The sequence below is a fragment of the Culex quinquefasciatus genome, chromosome 3 (assembly GCF_015732765.1).
Source record: "Culex quinquefasciatus strain JHB chromosome 3, VPISU_Cqui_1.0_pri_paternal, whole genome shotgun sequence".
NCBI lineage: Eukaryota > Metazoa > Arthropoda > Insecta > Diptera > Culicidae > Culex > Culex quinquefasciatus.
In genome coordinates, this window is record NC_051863.1 from 78,921,415 (window position 1) to 78,944,032 (window position 22,618).

Here is a 22,618-nt window from a genome sequence, read left to right on the forward strand (position 1 = left end):
ATACTAAAATACTAAAATACTTAAATACTTAAATACTAAAATACTAAAATACTAAAATACTAAAATACTAAAATACTAAAATACTGAAATACTAAAATACTAAAATACTAAAATACTAAAATACTAAAATACTAAAATACTAAAATACTAAAATACTAAAATACTAAAATACTAAAATACTAAAATACTAAAATACTAAAATACTAAAATACTAAAATACTAAAATACTAAAATACTAAAATACTAAAATACTAAAATACTAAAAAACTAAAATACTAATATACTAAAATACTAAAATACTAAAATACTAAAATACTAAAATACTAAAATACTAAAATACTAAAATACTTAAATACTAAAATACTAAAATACTAAAATACTAAAATACTAAAATACTAAAATACTAAAATACTAAAATACTAAAATACTAAAATACTAAAATACTAAAATACTAAAATACTAAAATACTAAAATACTAAAATACTAAAATACTAAAATACTAAAATACTAAAATACTAAAATACTCAAATACTAAAATACTAAAATACTAAAATACTACAATAATAAAATATTAAAAAAAACAAGCTTCCTATAAAACAAATCCTGACAAAATTCAAACTTTTCAAAACATCAAACTCGATACCGGTTCCAGATAAAAATTTGGTAATTGGGTACTAAAGCCCTATGTCAATTTGTTTGTACAACGGTAAAAAACACGATTAAAAACCATTTCTGATCACTTTTTTACATTTTAATGCAAAAAAATATTGACAAGACAACATTTTTACTATGGATCAACTATGGTCCTCTTGGAACGAGCTGTCAAGTAGGAACTTTTCTGTCAAGAAGGACCGCTAGGCTAATTTTTCCAAATTGATTTAAAAATCCATTTTAAACACTTTGTGATCGTAAAAAGGGTCATTGTACTCATAAAAATAAGCTTTATCGCTGTAAACAATAATATCAGCAATCCAAGCTTCATTTTAGGACCCAATTGCCTAATCATTTCATCAGTTTTGGGGTTGAAAATTATTCGAAAAATCTCTATGTCATGATGTTTTTTTTTTAAGAACCTCCAAAATCAAATTTCGAGACAATTTTTCCACTGTTTTTCAACCAAACACCACATTTTCCCTTCTTCTCCTTCCGCAGAGCTACTCGGTCCGGCGGGAGATCTACGGCTCGAGCGGCCACGAGGGCAAGAACGTGTACTTTACGCTGGCCTTCGCTGGCATCGCCCTGATGGCCGCGGTGTTTGTCGGCGTCGCCGTCGCCAAGTGGAAGGCCTCCCGGTCGCCCCATGCTCAAGGATTTGTCGAGGTCGATCAGGTAATTTGGGGAGATTTTTTAGACCTTTTGCTATTCGAGATATTGATGATTGAATAACTTTGCTCGGCAGGCCGTCGGACAGCCCATCACACCGGAGGAGCGGCACGTGGCCAACATGCAGATCAACGGGTACGAGAACCCGACCTACAAGTACTTTGAGGTGAAGGAATAAGTGAAGCATTACATTGCCGTGAGCGGTGCAAGAGAGGAGGATACAACACTTGTAGAGTAAATTGCAAAACTATAACATTTGCATCTAGTGTCTGTTTTGAAGAACAAAGTGAAAATTATGTTATTCTGTTTGAGCACTCTATCGGAGGAAGAATGGCTACGTTGGAAGAAGGAAGTAATCTAATGTTTGTTTTGGAAATGACGATGTGAAGCGAAACAAAAGAAGCAAGTAAGGATAAATTAAGAACAGTATTTTTAAGTTCGGCGATTTGATCTTTTTAGAAGTCAAGAGCAAAACTACCGTTAAATAGTGTGATTGTAATTGTAAATTTGCCCGCAAGATATTAATTTAAAGTATTTTTAAGGAAACATGCTAGGTGAGAAGTTGAGCAAATCAGAGCAAAGTATATTCGTCAGAGAATGCCGCCGTTACCAGGAAGTCACCAACTGTTTGGGGAATCTCTTCAACAATAACAAACCAAACTCACTCAGCAGTGATGCCAGGCTACCGTTTTTGTTTTTTGTTCAGGCACATTTTCCCCCCATCCACATACTTCATATAGCGCAGCAGCAGCAGTAAAAAACATGAGGGTTTAGAGTCTAAGGGGGCAACTGAATCTGCGAAAATAATACGCACCGCAGAGGTCCCTCTTCATCCCTAACTCATAGTTAGATAGCTAAGTAGCTAATTAGTTATTATTATAAAGAAACATGACAAAACAAGAAAAAAATAAAACAAAAAACAATAATTGTAAGTATAATAGCTTTTTTGATCAGTAAAAACCGGAAAATGATAATAGAAAAAAACTATCAAAAATATATATTTTTTGTAACAAGCCTGCTATACGCTTTGAAATTTCATATTTATATAATCTTAACAATAATAAAAGGTAAACTATATATTTACAACAACAATAAGACACTCACTATCACATGCTTCAACGGAAAACAAAACAGTCATTCTATAGGCCCTTTTCGGTTTTAGGTTTTTCCCCCTCGACAGTTGACAAAACTCACATGCAACAGCAGCAGCAACCAACATAAGTAAACAAACAAAAAACCACACTCATTCACACTATAGATGTCGTCCTCGTTGTGTAGACACAAAGCTGTGCAAAAAAATTCAAGCATCGTAGCCCATGAGGTGTGTGTGTACCAATTAAAGAGCTTCTTCCGAAAAAAAACACGTAGCGAGCATTAGAGACAACAAAAAACATGTAAACAAGCAAAAGTTACAAAAGCAAAGAACAAACTAAAGGATTAAAAATACAAAACCAAGTATAAACAAAACAAAAACACGAAAACAAAGCAAGACAACATCAATCATGCAAATATCGCAATTTTGTGCATCCTGATAATTCAAATTCGTCCATTTTTGTAGACTTTTGCGAGCGCGTAATTAAATGTAAGGAGAAAACCATCGAGACAAAAACAAACCTAACAAAGGGTCGTGCTGTTCCCCGCGAGATATGTCCCAAATTTCATGAAATAAAATAAAAAATCTCACACGTCAGTCAGTGTTGCCAGAAATGCTTGTGATGAATTATTGAAAAAAAGTAAAAGAAACCCGCTTGGCGCTCATAGTTACGATTTGATTGCACTTTACCAAAAAGATACAAAAAGAACCCCCCCTGAGAAAACGGTAAACCCTCAGCCTGAAGAGACACGGGCCGATGTTGATTTTGGTTTTGTGTTTCGCAAATATTCAACAGAAAAAAACTTTAATGGGAAAACAAGTAAACACTCAACTTCAATAAGTCCGAAACAGTCACTACTCACTATTATTCACTTTACTTGCTGATTGGGAAAGACATATAATCTATGTAAAAAAATGAATTTGATATTGCTAGAACACTAAAATTAACAATAATGACTAAAAGTATTTAAAGAAACAAAAAAAAGCAGAATAAAATAGATTATATATCATGTAAAAGTATGTAACGAGAATATTTATACAAACACGTATAAATGTAATGATGTAAACATTTACAGAATAGTTTTATTAGGAGACTACAACAAAGCAACAATGTAACAACACTTGATTTGATCCAAACCAAATCAGTCAACACTGTTCTTTTCTCTGACGTTTATGTTTTCGGCTATAAGTTCAATAAATACTCTACTTGAAGTTTAAACAAAAGCATGATACACTCTAGTCTCTCAACTATAACGTTGAAATGCGAAACTACACACACACATTTATTAAAGGAAAACAAAATACATAAAAAAGCATGCATGCAGGCAGGCAGGCAGGACGATTATGCTAAACTCTCTTGAGCAAAAACAAAGTTACGCCGAACTAACAAAAATTAAATCAAGTTTATCACGAAAACCGCTTAGTTTGACACGATTGCTATCCACTACTACTCAAGTAAACAAAACAAAAAAAGCAACAATTATATCAGCAAAGTACACGCTAAATCAAAATGTAACCGCTCGTTTATTCATCAGTTCGTTTTTTCAAGACAAATATTACTCAAACTATTATATATGAACAAACTTTTTTAAGATACAGCAAAAACAAAATAAGCAAACCAAGAACAAGAAGCAGAGCGGTGCAAAAGGCAAGGCGAACAAATTCGAAAGATAACAAAACAACAACTACTTAGCTGTCAAGAACAAAAATGAAAATCATAAACCAACACACATTGGGAAACATGAATAAGGAAAACTAACTTTTGTGTGCGGCATTTAGAAAACAAAAAGGAAAGGAAATTTAAACAATTTGTATTATCAATGAGAAAAGCAGCAGCAAACAAAAAGACACAATTAATTGTTACTCGTATGTGTAATGATTGATTAGTAGATGAATACGTCCCTTTTCATTGAAGAGAACAACAAAAAAAACAGTAGAATAGAACGTGTCATACATATTCAACCAAAAAGAAAAAGAAGAAAAAGAGAAAACACTCACTGTTAAATCAGGAAATCAGGACACGACGACACAGTTGAAGCTAACGGTTAGAAATTTGTTTTTCACTTTAATCAACCAGTTTGAAAGTAAAGAAAAAGTGAACTCGTCTAAAACAGCACAATAATTTACAAACCCCCTTTGTTTTACGAGCTACCAACAGCAAACGTTTTAAAGATTGATTGGAATGTTCCGAGAAATGATCGCTTCAAGAATAAAAAAAAGTCGCTTCGTTGAATGAAAATCGCAAACTGTTTAAATACTGCGCTGCACCCCTGTTTGGGGGTGGCAGTCACTTTTCCTAACAATAAACTGAAAGCAAATACTAGGCAAATCTGAAACCAGTAGAAGCGAGAATTAACCGAATCAAAATCAACAACAGAACACACACATACAAAAAAATGAAACACTTCTTTCTAAAAGCTCCCCTTGAAAAAGAGACAAAAATAAAAGAAAAAATAACATCGTCCCCACAACAAAAAAAAAAAGATATCTGTTTGTAGAATGAAAAATAGCGCTGGGAAGAAGAAAGAAGAAGATGAACAAGAAGCAAATTGGATGAGTCGAAAAGCTCTGTAAACAAGCAAAACTAATACCTAATTTGAAGGAGGATAATAAAGTATGAAATAACAATAGCTGTTGCGTTTTTTTATTTCAGTTGACTGCCGCTCTAATCTAGTCCGTCCCATATGTATTTTTATCATTTTTGAGATAAACATAACAAAAGTCTTCACGGAAAGGGGATCGATCGCCAAGCCAGCGACCGAATTTTGCTGGGTTGGTTTTGCTGATATCAGCGAAATTTTTCTCTAAACCAGCGAAATTTTTCGCTGAAAAAGGTGGCTGCGCGAAATCAAATCCAGCAACTTGGTTTCGCTGGTTTGTTATTTCCGAAACGGTTTCTTTTCCAGCGAAAGTTTTCGCTGGTTTGATACACATCCTTCCGACAGCCGTCATAAATGTTTGTTATTGTTCACGTTCGGAAGCGATTTGTGGCAATCGAATTGCTTTAGGGGTTTTTTCAAAACAAAAAAGCATGAAAAAGTTCTGCATCAAGTGTTCAGCATTAAAATACATACTCAACAGGTGAGGGTTCTTTTCAATGAAAAGAAGCACGTTTCCATAAAGTTCTCGCAGCAGAAAAATACGGTGCAGTGAAGCTGGAGATGTATTTGTACTGCTGCATAGATGAGTGCACAAATTGTCGCAGGTGGCAGCAAGAATCGTAGGCGAGGAACTTGACCATGGCCGCGGAACAGTTTGTGCTGTGGCAAGTAAGTACAACCTGGTTTATTTTGGCATAGGCTTCTGCCGCCAAAACAAAAAAACAAACGTCGGTGATAAAAAACGCTGATCCAGTGCAAAAAAACACTGGTCCAGTGGAAACATTCGCTGAACCAGCGGATTTTTTGCCGGAACCAGTAGAATAATCTCCTGGTTGATTTTGGTACGAGCTGCTGCCGCGAAAAAAAAAAACCCGGACGTCAGCGATAGAAAACGCTGATCCAGCGTGAAGGAACACCAGTTCAGTGAAAAAATTCGCTGGACCAGCGAATTGTTTCCCAAAACCAGCACAATAATCTACTGGTTGATTTTGGTACGAGCTGCTGCCGCCGGAAAAAAACCCGGACGTCAGCGATAGAAAACGCTGATCCAGCGTAAAAGAACACTGGTCCAGTGAAGAAATCCGCTGGACCAGCGAATTGTCCCAAAACCAGTACAATAATCTCCTGGTTGATTTTGATGCCCTGCCGCTCTTTCCAAACCAGCGAGAAAATTTTCTGATTCTAGCAAAACTGATCCCCCAAACAGCGACATTTTTCACCAAACCAGTGTTTTTTTTCACTGGTTTGGTAGAATTTCATCGGTTTCCAAACCAGCGAAAAAAATTAGCGATTCTAGGTAATTTTTGTGCAGGCTGAGAAATTAGCGACATTTTTCGCTAGTTTTAGCGAACTTTATCGCGATTTGGCAATGGATCCCCTTTCCGTGTTGTTTTACATGTACTTTGAGCCTATTTAATAAAAATGTTATGTTTGTTCTTGAAATTCCAAAACAAAAATCACTTTCGTGCTGTCCCATATGCAAAATAAAGGCAAGCTAGTTCCTTCTAAAAAAATGTCTCATAAATCGATTTAATGGTCAATGAAATTATTTAAATATCATGGACTATGTTTTTAAGAACCATTAGAACATAAAAACATCAAAACTTGTTCATATTTGTAGGAGTATTTATAAATTATTAAACGTAATGTTTTAAACCATGCTGTTTTTAAACAATTGACAATCACGAATACAAAAGATACTACACACCATTATGGGTAGTGTTCCGTAAAATTCTATTCCAGCTTGAATGCATTTTCATAGTCCTGGTTCTGGAAAAGGTTCATATTCCGGTTTTGTGGATCACTCAACTTCAACGGTCCATATGTTGAGACATAGTTCTTATATAATTTGCCTCTCTAGTAATTTAGTCTCGTTTATAGTTACAATTGTACAGCTGTGAAATCTTCTATAAATTAACTACATCTGAAATAAACATAAAATAAACATACATTTTATTTAATTTTATTAAATTTACTTGGAAACAAACCTTGAAATGACAGTTTAACTTTTGGCGTATATGTTGAAGCCTACCTTGATACCTCGACTGACTTGCCTTTATTTATCGACTAATAAAGGCAAGTCAGTTCCATTATGAAAATAACACAAATTTACCTCCAAATTATAAGTTTTCAGAAACAATTTTTTGTTACGGATATTTGTTGAACTGATATTGAAATAATTGTAAAAAATTTATCAAACAATTGTTGATTAGAATTGTGATAAATGGTGAAACATTTTTTGGGCTTCGCACGGCATTATTTCAGCACCCACTTTTAACATATGGGACGGACTAGATTAGAGCGGCAGTTGATGACTGTAGCCTTCCACATACCGATGCCTCTGAGCTCTCTTAAGCTAACTAGATAGGAAAACCAGCTAGCTTAGTACAAGAGAGCACATTAGGCATCGATACACTAAAGCAGTCGGAGTTGTCAAAATCATTAAGTTTTGGCATCTTGCACAAAACCTTGCCGGAAGCTTCGGATAACCTAGAACATCTCAGTTATTCCAAAACAACGCTTACACGTTTTAATAGTTCAATACTCGGGTTAGTTTTCAAAAGGTCGTAAGCGCCAGTTGTTCAAAATTTAGTTTTTGGCACGGTTGCACTCTTCTAACACACTACTAACGATCTACTCGAGCAGAATTTCAAAAAAAAAATAATTTGAACAAAAATATCGCCCGCATATAAAAGGTCGAATGTGCTTTTCATAGGGAGAAGTCACATACGTCCTTGGTGATGCATCACACTAAAAAAATTGGGATATTACATTCGACGTAATCTTTGATAAAACCTATTAATTAATCATGTAAACGTATTTTCGATGTATAATTGGGTTTATTTTGACGTAAATCGATGAAATTCCCATTGGTATTTTATTGTATCGCCCAAAACCTAAAATTACATCAAATGTAATCTAATTTTACGCCTTATCTGATGCACATAACTGGAGCGTTAAATTTGATGTAATGTTACATCAAATAAAACCCGATATCACGCACCTTTGTCGCTGCACGTCTGTCAGAATAAAGAAACGTCAAAACGTCAACCACGTTTTACGTCGCTGAGAAAATAATTTTTGTCCAGGTTCTCTTAATTTTTTCATCTTACTGATCGTAACCTGCTACAATTTTCTATAAAAAGGAATCAAAAATATTTGTAAGAGGTGAGTTTAATCTTCTTGAAGCGATATGAAACAGATCACTCATATTTTTTTTTGTCATTTTCCGTTTCGTTTTTGTTTAGGTAGCGGACATCTTTGAACGTGAGGCAAAATACGGTTCTGGCTTCTTCTTTCTGAAAAAGTTTGAGAAGAGATGTTCCCGGAGTGAACCGAAACGGCAATTTTCAGCGGGATGGCAAACATGGTGCAAATGGCGTGCCGGAAAATTGGTAGTGGAATAACAAAGGCTGTGCGGGTACTGGAGCGGTTTCGGTGAAAAACGTAGAAAAGTTACAAAGAAGACAAGTTTGGAATATTATGTGATAAATTATGATGTGATGCAATAAAAACGTATAGATTTAATAATATATAAACACGTTTTATGTTGTCCAATAAGAATGGCATAATTCCAATAGGAAAATTTCTACCCAAAATTACGATTAATGTAATATTACACTACTATCGACATTTATTGAGTCGTGTAACATTACGTTTAATATGACCCAGCTTTGCGTCTAATTTGATGCTCCAGTTATGTGCATCTAATTTGACCGAAAATTACACGTTTTTTTTTTTCGTAGTGTGCAAGGTCGTAAGTACTGGTAATTTCAAAAATGTACTTACGCTCAAAGGAAAAGGACGTAAGTTCCATAATAATTGCTTAATTATTATGGGTACATGAGTTTTACGAAAAAAGATGAATATTTGTTATCCCGTTTAATACATTGCGCTGATTATATGACCTAAATGATGCGCGAAGAATATTTTCCAAATTGCCAGCCAACAAAAAGAAGTTTCAGTCGTTTATTCCGGCAGAGGCGGCTAGCTTCCCCCACAATCATCATTTTGTGTGGCAGTCTGAATCAACACAAAATCAAGAGGCAGAATCTGTGCAGGAACGAGCGATAATGACCGCATCCATCTTATCAGGCATAAACGCCCTCTGAAAACTCCAGGAACCCGAGTTCTCCAAGGTCCCAAGGACCACTGAAGAAAAGATAAACAAATCAGTGGTAATTCGTCGTTTTGTTCGTGCTCTCAGCTGGCGTATGAACCAACGCGAGAGAGAGAGAATAAAATCTGTCAGTTGGACTTTTCTCCTCTGCGATGTTTTCTCCCAATCAACACAAAACATCGACTGCTCTTTTGCAAGGGGTGTTGAAACGATGTTTAAAATAAGAATCAGGGTTGTTAAAATATCAAATTATCAGCTCTCAGCAACTACAATTATCTCGCCTGAATATTCATGCCTCAAATACAACTGCTCTTCTCTCTTCATTGAAACTCTCAGCGCCGAACATAGCCGAACACGTTTTCGTGTTTACCCACTCGCGATTGACATTTTCCTTTTCTCTCTCATTCTCGCTTCCACGAACATCCTACCGCAACAGCGTTTAACCACAAAAGCCGCCACAAAACCAATTTTGCAAACGAAGTTTGAAGGGGCGTCATGCGTGGTCGGCTCCTAATCGCCATCTCGCGTTCTCTCATTGCAGTTTTCGGAGAGATTGAGAGACTCAGCGGTGAGAGCGCATAGTCGAGGAAAAGGGAAGGAGTGATAAAGAGAGAATGGCATCGCTGGGAATCACGAGACACAAGAAGAGATCTCACAAGCTATAGTGACGGCCGCTATACTCTCGGATATTTTTGGTGCAGAGATAATCTATTGATAGCTTTTCTATCACTCTTTTGCAACACTGATAAGAATGTTTGATTTAAATGTGTTTTAATCACAAAACAAATAAATTTTGCCAATGGTCGTATTGTCATTCTTACTAAAAAAAAGTCCCAAGTACAAGGACGTATGAAACAATTTGATAATGTAAAAGGTCGAATCAACCTGGTGTTATAAAACAAGGCTAAAACACACATAAATTGCAGATTTTTTTCATTCACTTGATATGGCTACCATAGCTTATAGTCAAAGCAATCATTTTGACTAAAAATGATAATATGTAAGAGGGTTTACATATTAATAAGAATTAAAATAATGGTCAAAAACTTGTTCATCGTTTTCCTCCACTTGAGGGATTTGGCTCTAAGGACGTTTTGAAAACTAACCCGAGAATACTTCAATTATTTTGAAAATTCTTCGGAAAATAATACTCTCAATTGAAGTCATAACTCAAAAAACGTGTGTATAAATGTAAAATCATTTTAAAAAAATGACTTAATTAAAGAACATTGCACTTTGCATCCACGTTGAAAATGCGCTTTCCAAACACCGACGTGACTTATAGTTACTAATAATGCATGACAATCGTTAGTATTCATCTATTCCCGTTTCCAACATTTTTAACGTAGTGCTGAATTTCACTAGAACTCGCGTGCACTTCTACGAAATACGGTAGACTACAGTGTGCATTTACGTATCAATACGCTTTAGGCACTTTTAATACTAGCATTAAAATAAGTATACACTTTTATTTTGCATTCAAATATGCAGTTTCCGTAGCATAATTCCTGTAATCCCGTTTTCTGGACAAATCCGATCAGGATTGAAGGTTCTGCTCTCACGTTCGAAATCCTCGTTGACAAGCATTGTTGTCTTTCCATGCTTTAACTTTATCACACAGCTCAACGACTAGCATTCATGGAACTGTTTCTTTAAGCTGCTTGAATCTTTGAACTTGTTAGTCGTCACCTAACAAGTTGTTGTAAAAACTGAGTGAATGATTGTGATTTGGTTGGGCGTTTAAGCAGGAAGCATTTTCTGTGATTACAAAAAGGCGAGTTGTCTCATTCACAATAATTAATAAATCAAATTCGAAATTTAGCAGTCGTCGTCTCACAAGATTTAAGTAAATCGTGCTTATGGATTATAGGTTTCTCGTGGGAGTCTCGTTAATTTAATGAAGTTCAAGCGGTAACTTTTCATTGAAATCGAGAAATGCAATATCCAAAAACCAGCCATGGTTTATTTCCTAGAAATGTTGATTTCGCTTCGGACGGCTTCATCACCTCTATACGTATCCTGATTATTGACGTCCTTATTGGAGGTAAATTTCTTCGGCATATCACCTGACTTCGGTCGGTGTCTAATTGAGAGACCAGAAATGTCCTTTAACGGTTTTCGAAGTGCTTAATTTATGTCATGGAAAATTCAAACACATTCCCAACATTCATTTATATTTCCACATCCCCAAACAACCCACCCATTACACCAACATCATCCACACCGCCATCCTCCCCATCCTCCTTAGCCAAGTCATCCACCATACTCTTGAAGAACGCGCCATCTGTGTTCTCGCTGACGTACCCATTCTCACCCTTCCCATCGCCAACGGTGTTCCTTCCGTCGGCCTGCGCCCGCTTCCGGAACGCCGTGTCGTCAAACGTACACGCCAACTTCGGCGGATGATCACAGGGGCGCGGTTCCAGCTGAAAGTGCTCCCTCAGAAAGTCCACCACCAACCGCTTGTCCTTGCTCAGCCCGTTGAACGTGACCCGTTGCGTCTTGCTCAACATCGATTCCGCCATAAAGCTCAGATGGTGGTGCATCGCCTGGTATGTAATGTCCGTGTCCGCTTGGGCCGTTATGTCCAGCCAGCGTTGGATGCACTCACGGGGGGTTTGCCGGTGGCCGGCGTATAGGCCCGGATTGGACAGTATCCCGCGAGCGGACATGACACCTGGAAGGGAGGGTGGGGTGGGTTAGAAACTAATTACGGGCTTATTTGGGTCGCATTCCAGCGAGAAAGTGATTGAATTAAATGGGCCAGCGAATGTTGCCAAGTGACGGTCGTGTTTGTTTACAAGCTTTAAATAAAACAGTCCAGGCGAAGAAATGGAGCAGTTGGGAGCACATTCTGGATCGTCCAACTCGTCGGATCCACCGGAGGATATGATCCAGCAACGGATCGTGGACATCCGGAAGCAGCTGGACGATACGTACAACATATTTGTGAGTGCCAAAGAAGCGTTGTCGAGCATATCGTTTGAACATCTCAACGAGAAGATGAACGAGACTGAGATGACTTCGCCGGAACCGGAAGACGTGCTGGTCGTAGATTCCAACAGCAAAGTTGACATCGTCAAGTCGTTGGAGAAGTTGGGCACGGTTACTACGAAGCCAAACGCAAAATATGAAGATATTCCCGAGTTGAATCGATTCTTTCGTGTCATGTCCGACTTGAAGGAAGGCATAAAGAAGATCAACATGCACCAGGAATCGATTTCGGAGCTGAACGCCGACATCGAGTACATGGAAAGTGCCAACAAGCAGGCTCTCGACGAACAATTGTCCAAAATCTCCCTAGAAGAGCATCAATAAAGCAAACTCACCGTCACATCCAGTTATCCTGTGCATCTCATCAGCATCCTGTAAGCTAAAAATGTCCCCATTCGCCACCATCGGAATGCTCAAACTGGCCTTAATCTCTTTCAGCGCATCCTTATTCACCGGCACGTTTATCTTGTCCGCCGCGGTCCGTCCGTGCACCGTCAGGAACGTTATCCCACAGGCCTCCAGTTGGCGGCACATGTCCACCGTGGCAGCGAGTGACTTCTGCAGCAGTCGCACCTTCACGGAAACGCTGAACGAGCAGGGCAGATTCCGCCGCACCGTCGCCAGCATGTCCGCTATCAGCTCCGGAGTCTTGAGCAGTGCGCTGCCATATCCGTCCTGCATTGCCCAACGCTGTGGGCAGCCGCAGTTGAGGTCCACACCGTCGGAGTAACTGAAGGATAACTTAAATTAATCAATTATACCAACCGAGAGTTCAAACCTTCTTACGGATAGACCATTTCGGCGGCGGACAGGAAATCTATTGTATTATTAGCGGCAAATTGCACTATCATCGGAGTGTCGTCTGAAATGCACCACACAAGTATCCATTACATTCAACTAACTACATTTAATCTTCAATAAACCAACCTTTATTAGTGGTAAACTCGTTTAGTCGAGCCTTCTCACTGTGGCAGAAAGAATCGGCCATAATCATGCTGCTAAAGGTGAGATCGGTGTCGAAGGTACGAACCAGATTTCGGAATTCTAATCTGCAATTTAAAACCATGTTATTAAATTGAAACATATTGAGCTAATCGAATACAGACTTGCTGTATCTCACCATTGGCGCGCATATCTTAAGGTAGGTTTTTTTCGTCCTAGCGTCTTCGAAGAGGCCAGCAATGCTGGTTTTTGGTTTAAGCTAGGAAAATAGAAAAAAAGTTATCATTTGATTCAATATCCACTTATTGAGTTACGTTAAAAAGTTTCTAACTTACCTCAGCCATCGTCACGAAGTGAAACACGTTTTCACGTTGAATCGTGCTAAGATTGATTGTAAACAAACAACCCGGTTGTCACTGAAACTAGAGCGCCAATCTTGTGTGGTGTCGACTAGCTGAAACAGCAATGAGTATCTGGTTGCTCTATTCGCCACTAGCACGTGCTTTAGACCACTCGACCACTCGACAATAAAATTTAGCATGAAGATTTTCCCGAGTATTGAGAGATTCGACAGAAACGTGCACGCATCCTGGTGACGAGTAGAAGCACTACGCAACGATGTTCGGAATGACAGCGTGCTTGGAAATATTTTTTTTTTTTTGCAGTTTTTGATTTTTATTTCCTTCAAATATTTTTTAACGTCGATGAAAGTTATTGTAAAGTGTGGCAATTGCATAAACGAATCGAATGATGTATAAATCATAGGGGCTGAAGTAATTTTTCAGGTTTTTTCCTCAAATTTACCAAAAAGATCTTTTGAAAAATTGATTTAAAAAAGATTTATTTGATTGATAATGCTCCTTATGTGTTTATTATTGATAGAACAAACTATTAGAGTCATATTACAGCATAATTACAATAATTTTCTCAAAAAATTGCCAGTTTTTCGAATTTTTCTAAAAATTTCCAAAAAATCACCAAAATGCATTTTGAATGTCAATATTTTGGTCAAACGGGAAGAAAAGTAAAGTATAAACACTTTTACATAATATTTTATCATTACTTTTAACTTTTGCAACATTTAACTCAAGTTATCCAAAATATCGATCATCTTTTTAGAAAAATCGATTAAATAAAATACCAGTCACAATTAATCAGTACAAATCTCCACGCATTATGATCGTTAGCGAAATTGCCACACTTTGTAATACCCCACTTTTCTGAAAATGCTTGATTTTTCATTATAAACGCGATTTTTCCCTAAAAACTGCTCAAACTGTATGGGGGCTGTCATTTCTAACACCGCTGGAACAACAGCGAACCTAGCGGAAAAAATGTCGTCGAATTCTTCAATTCCCGCGTGTAGAATTTACCAATTTTTTCGTGATTGTGCCAACTTTTTGCACGTGTATTTTTGGCTAGATTGAGTTCTGGACGCCATTTTGCCACAACTTTTGACCAGATGACAGATTCCCAAATTTCGATTACAATTCAGATATTCAATAAAATCCGTTAAAGCCAGAGAAATGTTGACACTTTTCATAAGGAAGTGCTATCTTGTCACAATCGGCAGGCATGACATTTAGGTTTTAAAAAGGATTTTTTTTTTCTTTCAAAATGGCAAGTGCGACAAGAAAACGTCGTCACGTAAATTTGTATGCGTTTTGTTTCCGTGAAATATAGAATTCATTTCAAAAGTAGTAATAAAAAACTGGTTTCAATCTAATGAATACGCACGTTTTATTATTAGTCCATTCATAAACCACGTGGACATTTTTTTCAAAATAACAATTGAGTATTCAATTTCAAATCTTAATATTTTTGTTTTTATTTGTGTGTGCATTTTCGATACATTCCGCAAAAGAACGTAACTTAACCAAATATTAAACGTCCAAAATACCCGTTAGTTAGTACTTTTTGTCAACAAAATATTTCAGAAAAAAAATTAAAGGGTGTATGCTTTGTCAACATCGAGTTTTTGTGTTAAAAGTTATTGAAAAATGGGTTTAATGTGTTTTACACTGTAACTATTTTTTTAATAGTACTTTTATTACCTCCAACTTTGCCGAAGACATCTTATTTCTTCGCGAGGTACAGATTTTTGAATGTTTTCATGGAATTTTTCTATAGACATCAGCCACCAAATTTGTTCGGATATTTTTATGAAAAAAAACTAATGATGCAAAATTGCTTATTTAAACAGCAGAGATCGATGCACAACGTTTAATCAATTTAAAAAATAAAATAAAAATCAGATTTTGATTAATGTAACAACAATTGAAAGATCTTCCTCCTAAAAACTGCAAAATTTTGGAATTTTGGAAGACTAAAAGTTTGATTGGTAGAATATTACCTCTTTTAGAGTAATTTCATCAAAAATAATGTGTAAAATCTTGCTCAATCCACCTTAAGGTGGTAGGTGCATTCCTCACATAAATATACTCTTGATGAGGTTGACAGATTTTCATCCTATTGCATTCTTTTGATTACACATCTTTTTTGTCAAAATATCTGAGATTCGGCTTCAAAAAAGTGTATAATGAACAATTGAGTGCCCATAACTTTTGATAGATTTTGATTTGGTTTCAATCCCTCCCAACTTTTTTTCGTAAAATCGCGATAACTCGTGATGTTTATAAGCAAACCCCTTATGTCTATATATCAAAATTTTTGTAATTGTCTGCTCTACAACGGGACCATCCATAAACCACGTGGACACTTCAGAGGGGGGGGGGGGTATGGCGATTGTCCACGATCCATACAAAATATATTTTTTTGTATGGACAATTGTCCACGAAGGGGGTAACAGATTCCCGAAAAAGTGTCCACGTGGTTTATGGATGGTCCCAACTTTGTAGAACATTGTTACACTCTAAAAAATGACCCTGCAAAGTTAGAAAAAACACGAAATTTTAAAATGAAAAATTTTGTTCTTAATGAAAAAATGACCCTTCTGGAACAATGTAGATTCGAAAAGTACATTAAATTTCCCATAAAATGACATGTTCCAAATTTTTTTACAGTCGAGTAACGGAAAATGGGAGAATTTTTAAAACTTTTTTAGTGTTTTTTTCGATGAAAAAAAACGTTTATTCGGAATTCTGAGTACGCCATCAAATCGGGCGTATAATTTTATTCAAAAGTCCCTTTGACACCAAATTTCTATCTCATCACCGTTTCAGGCTGCAAATTATTGAAAAACACCTCTTTTTTCACATGTTCAAAAATGGAAGGGGTCTTACCGCCCCTCCGTCACGAGATATCAAAAAACGGACCTCGGACCTTCGTGATCAGGGACAAAAGTTACCCCTTAGGACAAAGTTTCACGCAAATCGAAGAGGGGTCGGGGCAACTGCTGTGTGAGTTGGCGGAGAATTACCCGTCTATTAAATATGTTAAACTGTCTTACTCAAAGTGTTCTGAGTCTCAGATGGTAGTCCCATGTGTCCTCTACAAGCTGCAGGTCGAACCGAGTTGATACCTAGATGGAACACTTTTTATTTGAGTTTGAAAATTATGCTATTTTTTCACTAAAATGCCAATAACTCCCTTTATTTTTAACCAATTGGGATGCTTCTCCCTGCATTTTGTAAGCTATTTTAGGTGCATTTTGAATTTTGAAATTAAATTGAGTTTTGCCAAAGTTACAGTCTGTAAGAAGAATTGAGAATCTAGAAGAAATCTTTTGTTGGGTTTTCTTTCTAGCAAATTAGAAAAAGGGAGAAGTGCACAAGGAGTCCAGCTAGGTGGATTGCTCCTTAGGGTCGGCATACGGTACTCCACGGGACATAACAATTACTTCTAATAAATAAAGAATAATTACACTTTAAAATACTTACACTGAATCACACACTTTACAGGGCGAAACAAGCAAAAGACCAGATATCATAAATAATTTAAGACGACACAGCATGATTGATCTTGACCTACATTTTGCCTTCCTCACTGAGGTAAGGCTATAATCCTGCTCTAAAAATGAACTTTCTATTAAAAGCTCCTAGACCCACCTTCATATATACATATCTACTCAGAATCGAAAACTGAACAAATGTCTGTGTGTGTGTATGTGTGTGTGTATGTGTGTGTGTATGTGTGTGTGTATGTGTGTGTGTATGTATGTATGTGACCAAAATTCTCACTGAGTTTTCTCAGCACTGGCTAAACCGATTTTGATCGAACCAAATGCATTCGACTTGGTTTAGGGTCCCATACATCGCTATTGAATTGTTTGAAGTTTCGATAAGTAGTTCAAAAGTTATGCATAAAAATGTGTTTTCACAAATACCCGGATCTCAATTATATGCATGTAAACTATGTCTGGATCCATCATCCGACCCATCGTTGGTTAGGTAATTGAAAGGCCTTTCCAATGAGTCCAAAACATTGAAGATCTGGCAACCCTGTCTCGAGTTATGACCACTTAAGTGATATTTATGTACTTTTTGAAGCCGGATCTCACTTAAATGTATGTAAACTATGTCCGGATCCATCATCCGACCCATCGTTGGTTAGGTAATTGAAAGGCCTTTCCAATGAGTCCAAGACATTGAAGATCTGGCAACCCTGTCTCGAGTTATGACCACTTAAGTGATATTTATGTACTTTTTGAAGCTGGATCTCACTTAAATGTATGTAAACTATGTCCGGATCCATCATCCGCTCCATCGTTGGTTAGGTAATTGAAAGGCCTTTCCAATGAGTCCAAGACATTGAAGATCTGGCAACCCTGTCTCGAGTTATGACCACTTAAGTGATATTTATGTACTTTTTTGAACCCGGATCTCACTTAAATGTATGTAAACTATGTCTGGATCCATCATCCGACCCATCGTTGGTTAGGTAATTGAAAGGCGTTTCCAATGAGTCCAAAACATTGAAGATCTGGCAACCCTGCCTCGAGTTATGGCCACTTAAGTGATATTTATGTACTTTTTTGAAGCTGGATCTCACTTAAATGTATGTAAACTATGTCTGGATCCATCATCCGACCCATCGTTGATTAGGTAATTGAAAGGCCTTTCCAATGAGTCCAAGACATTGAAGATCTGGCAACCCTGTCTCGAGTTATGACCACTTAAGTGATATTTATGTACTTTTTTGAAGCCGGATCTCACTTAAATGTATGTAAACTATGCCCGGATCCATCATCCGACCCATCGTTGGTTAGCTAATTGAAAGGCCTTTCCAATGAGTCCAAAACATTGAAGATCTGGCAACCCTGTCTCGAGTTATGACCACTTAAGTGATATTTATGTACTTTTTTGAAGCCGGATCTCACTTAAATGTATGTAAACTATGTCTGGATCCATTATCCGACCCATCGTTGGTTAGGTAATTGAAAGGCCTTTCGAATGAGTCCAAGACATTGAAGATCTGGCAACCCTGTCTCGAGTTATGACCACTTAAGTGATATTTATGTACTTTTTTGAAGCCGGATCTCACTTAAATGTATATAAACTATGTCCGGATCCATCATCCGACCCATCGTTGGTTAGGAAATTGAAAAGCCTTTCGAATGAGTCCAAGACATTGAAGATCTGTGAACCCTGTCTCGAGTTATGACCACTTAAGTGATATTTATGTACTTTTTTGAAGCCGGATCTCACTTAAATGTATGTAAACTATGTCCGGATCCATCATCCGACCCATCGTTGGTTAGGTAATTGAAAGGCCTCTCCAATGAATCCAAGACATTGAAGATCTGGCAACCCTGTCTCGAGTTATGACTACTTAAGAGATATTTATGTACTTTTTTGAAGCCGGATCTCACTTAAATGTATGTAAACTATGTCCGGATCCATCATCCGACCAATCGTTGCTTAGCTAATTGAAAGGCCTTTCCAATGAGTCCAAAACATTGAAGATCTGGCAACCCTGTCTCGAGTTATGACCACTTAAGTGATATTTATGTACTTTTTTGAAGCCGGATCTCACTTAAATGTATGTAAACTATGTCCGGATCCATCATCCGACCCATCGTTGGTTAGGTAATTGAAAGGCGTTTCCAATGAGTCCAAGACATTGAAGATCTGGCAACCCTGTCTCGAGTTATGACTACTTAAGTGATATTTATGTACTTTTTTGAAGCCGGATCTCACTTAAATGTATGTAAACTATGTCCGGATCCATCATCCGACCCATCGTTGGTTAGGTAATTGGTAATTGGTAATTGTTAGGTAAGTGCCTTTCCAATGAGTTATACATTGTGTTCTTTTTTTCTGGATCTAAAAAAATGATGAAACCACACTTATATCCATTTTTGGTAAAAAGTGAGGAAGGCATCAACCACATAGGTGGATTAAGTTAGTTTTTATTTTAATTTAGACGGGTTTCAATAATTTTAACAACTATACTTAAGGGGGAGGAAGGGGCCATAGTGGGGGAGATTTAAAGACGTTTTAGCTGTTACACGTGTATTTGTCTGTTTACTTGCATGCTTAGATTAGGATCGTTGCTGCTCGTTGGTCGACTTGCTGCTGCTGTTGATCTGCTGCTGGTGGCTGGTTCCGGAACTCGGCGGGAACGTCGGCGCTGCCTCAAAGGCCGCCGGGGTTCGATGGCTTCGCCCAAAAGGGCCACAAAGAAGGGGGTTTCTTCTTCGGCGTTTCGCGGGCCATATGGTGACGGATGGCCAAGTTCGCTGTCCGGGGAGTGGTACCGTGCACACAATAGAGTGGTCCATCCCGAGCGAGGCACACCATTGTTCTTTGGGGACTGGTCCACAGAATTTGACATGTACCACAATGCACTTAGTACCGCAGTACTTCGTGCGACCAGTCCCGACCACTTTTCACTTCACTGCAGTTTCTTTGCACTACACTCGCTCGGGGGTACGATTTTGACCGAGGGGACTTAACGCGGCCAGGATTTTAACTTGTTCGTGGTGTCCACTAACCGTTTGTAGTGCTGTCCTTCCTCAGTCCGTACGATTAACTTTAAGTGATTTTAATCTGTGGTACGTCACTGTTTATCACTGTTAGATGTGTGAATTTTAACTAGGTTATCAAATTACACACACGAACTTTAGAACCGGGTCACATGTTGACGGGTGACACCGGCGCGATTGCCGATCTTCACTCCTCCGGACGATGGTAAAATAAGAGAGCGGGTCTTCGTTTGTGTCCGCTTTTATACCCCAGAAAAACCCGTTCCCGTAATAAATATAAAATAAATGCATGTGGCACACGATATACATGAAGACATACATTTAAATATATTTAAACATTTACAGACAACAAATTAAAAATTTACAATCTTCCTTTTAGTCAAATCATGCTGGTCTTTGATTCAGTGTGTATTTTTTTATTGGAACTGTGAAAACACAGGTTACAAGTCTTTTTAAGATTTTTGACGTTTTTGAACCTTCAAACTTCGTGTCCCGATTTGCCTCACTTCCCGTTGACCTAGAGTGCTCATATTTTGGCCAGATGCTAGTTTTATATGTACAAACAACCCCTGAAAATTTCCGGCAGATTGGTGTGGTCGATGCGAGATGGGTATGCTTTGCTCGTGGACTCGCTCTTAAGTGCTTATAACTTTCGATAAGGTTGTCAGATCTTCAATATTTTGGACTCGTTAGAGAGGTCTTTTCAATGCCTTTCGTAAAATATATAACATGACGGGTTTTCTTGCAAAAACCACCCTTTCAAAATTTTCCGGACTTTAGTCAAAATCGTTAGCATACATTTGGAGGTACTTTAGGTACCATCCATAAAGCACGTGAACACTTGGGGGGGGGGGGTATGGCGATTGTCCACGTGAAGGAGGGGGGGGGGTTGAGATTTCCAAAACTGTCCACGTGGTTTGTGGACTTCAAAATTTTTAATTTTTAATAGGGACTTATGACACCCCAAAACGAATAGAATTAGACAAAAACGGTTAAAATCGGTTCAACCAGTGCTGAGATAATCGAGTGCATATTTTTGGTGCACAGACCAACATCCCTACACACAGACATTTGCTCAGAATTTGATTCTGAGTCGATATGTATACGTGAAGGTGGGTCTAAGAGGTCAAATTAGGAATTTCATTTTTCGAGTGATTTTATAGCCTTTCCTCAGGAAGATGAGGAAAGCAAAAAAAAGAAATTTAACATAATCTGATTTAAAATTCACCACTTTCTGACACAAAATAACTCATTTTTGTATGTATGTATGTATGTATGTATGTATTTGAACCCCCGTCTTGGCAGGACTTGGCCATGACCACAGTTTAATTCAACTGAGACGGTTCGGTTAGTAACCACCATATATATCAAGAACCTTTGAAGCGAATACCTTTCTCAGGCTAACAATTTCTTCTGAAATTGTACGGACATAGATCGGTAATGCAGATTACTCGGGCCAGGCAATCCACGACTCCCTCGTCCAGTTCATGAGTATATGAGATGGCCCTGGGCTGTTTTGAGACGGTGTTAGTAGTTATATAATGGTTTAATATGTTATACCTTGTGACATTATTTCGCCACTTCGGATCAATTCAGATCTAGAGCATTAACTCCATGATGGCCGACTGGTTAGCGTCCCAAGACCATCAATCCAAAGGTGTGTGTTCGAATCCCACCTGATTCTTAATGGTTTTTTGTTCGTATTCAAAGTTCAATTCCTGATTCCAAATTTCAAGGGAACCGACCGGGATTTTTGATCCCTGAACCCTTCTACTTTCGAGACAGAAGCCGCAACCATTAAGTCACGGAGCCGGTCAACACAAAATAACTCATTTTTGGACACAAATTCTGTCACCATTTAGATGTACATAAGGCCGTTGCTAATTTTGGATTCTAAATAAATGCTTGAATTCTGAAAACACTGAAAAATAAATTAAAAAAAAAACAGCAAAAGATACATCTTCGTAGTTTGTTTTATTTTTAGTTTGGTTGAGTATCCTCAAAACATATTTTTGCAATTCCGTCGTGAAACTACTTACTTTTCCTGTCATTCTTGAACGATGAAATAGCCTACTTTTCAGTACCAAAAATAACAGAATCGAATAGCAACACTTTTCAAAATAAATGCTGAAAAGTTCTACTTTTCAGCACTCAAATGTGTGCTGAAAAGTTGAACTTATTAGCACTTGTTTCGAAAAGTAACACTTTTCAACATTTTTTTGATTTAAAAGATTTATTGACAAAATACATGAAAATTTGACATAAAATTTCACTCAGTGTGTGTTTTTTGGAATTGCAAAAAATGTTGTAACTCGTTGCAAAACTTGATTTTTTCAGCACTCTTCGTATTTATCCAACTCGGTGAACCTCGTTGGATAAATGTACGACTCGTGCTGAAAAAATCCTCTTTTTGCAACTTGTTGTATAAACTACTATTAAAAATTCATATTGGAAAAACAAAAAAAAAAACGTTTTTATTACTTAATAAATTCCGTCTTGCATGCAAAACCATAACCATACCTACTTTTATTTAATTGTGTGCATTGTGCGTTTTGCAACCCGGCTTGGCTTGAATTAATTTTTGTATGCATTACATTAGATTTCTCCGCAATTGCTCGTCTCCCAAAGTATGGATGTTTATTTTGTTAAAGTTTACACTT

The 22,618-nt window shown here is 37.4% G+C and overlaps 3 protein-coding genes across 4 annotated transcripts in view; 2 read left to right on the forward strand and 1 right to left on the reverse strand.

Moving 5' to 3' along the window:
* LOC6047426 (amyloid-beta-like protein) overlaps positions 1-5,046 on the forward strand; it is a 182,508-nt gene extending 177,462 nt beyond the window's left edge. The window contains 2 exon segments of the mRNA XM_038266253.1: positions 1,153-1,329; positions 1,400-5,046. Coding sequence (XP_038122181.1) covers positions 1,153-1,329; positions 1,400-1,501 — 279 coding nt within the window. The 3' untranslated portion in view covers positions 1,502-5,046.
* Positions 5,047-11,283: 6,237 nt separating this feature from the next.
* Positions 11,284-13,482, reverse strand: LOC6047425 (tRNA-dihydrouridine(20a/20b) synthase [NAD(P)+]-like). Of its 2 annotated transcripts, none has more exons than XM_038265489.1 (6): positions 13,408-13,482; positions 13,237-13,331; positions 13,058-13,179; positions 12,917-12,992; positions 12,466-12,860; positions 11,284-11,813 (listed from the first exon to the last, which is right to left on the reverse strand). In XM_038265489.1, the coding sequence occupies exons 1-6, from the start codon at positions 13,414-13,416 to the stop codon at positions 11,308-11,310; spliced, it is 1,203 nt and encodes a 400-aa protein (XP_038121417.1). In that variant the 5' UTR covers positions 13,417-13,482; the 3' UTR covers positions 11,284-11,307. The 2 variants fall into 2 exon arrangements, with proteins under 2 accessions (XP_038121417.1, XP_038121418.1); XM_038265490.1 differs by having other exon boundaries at positions 13,251-13,331; positions 13,408-13,459.
* On the forward strand, positions 11,876-12,498 carry LOC119770494. The gene has a single exon (XM_038265491.1). The coding sequence runs from the start codon at positions 11,969-11,971 to the stop codon at positions 12,452-12,454; it is 486 nt and encodes a 161-aa protein (XP_038121419.1). The 5' UTR covers positions 11,876-11,968; the 3' UTR covers positions 12,455-12,498.
* Positions 13,483-22,618: the final 9,136 nt, after the last annotated feature.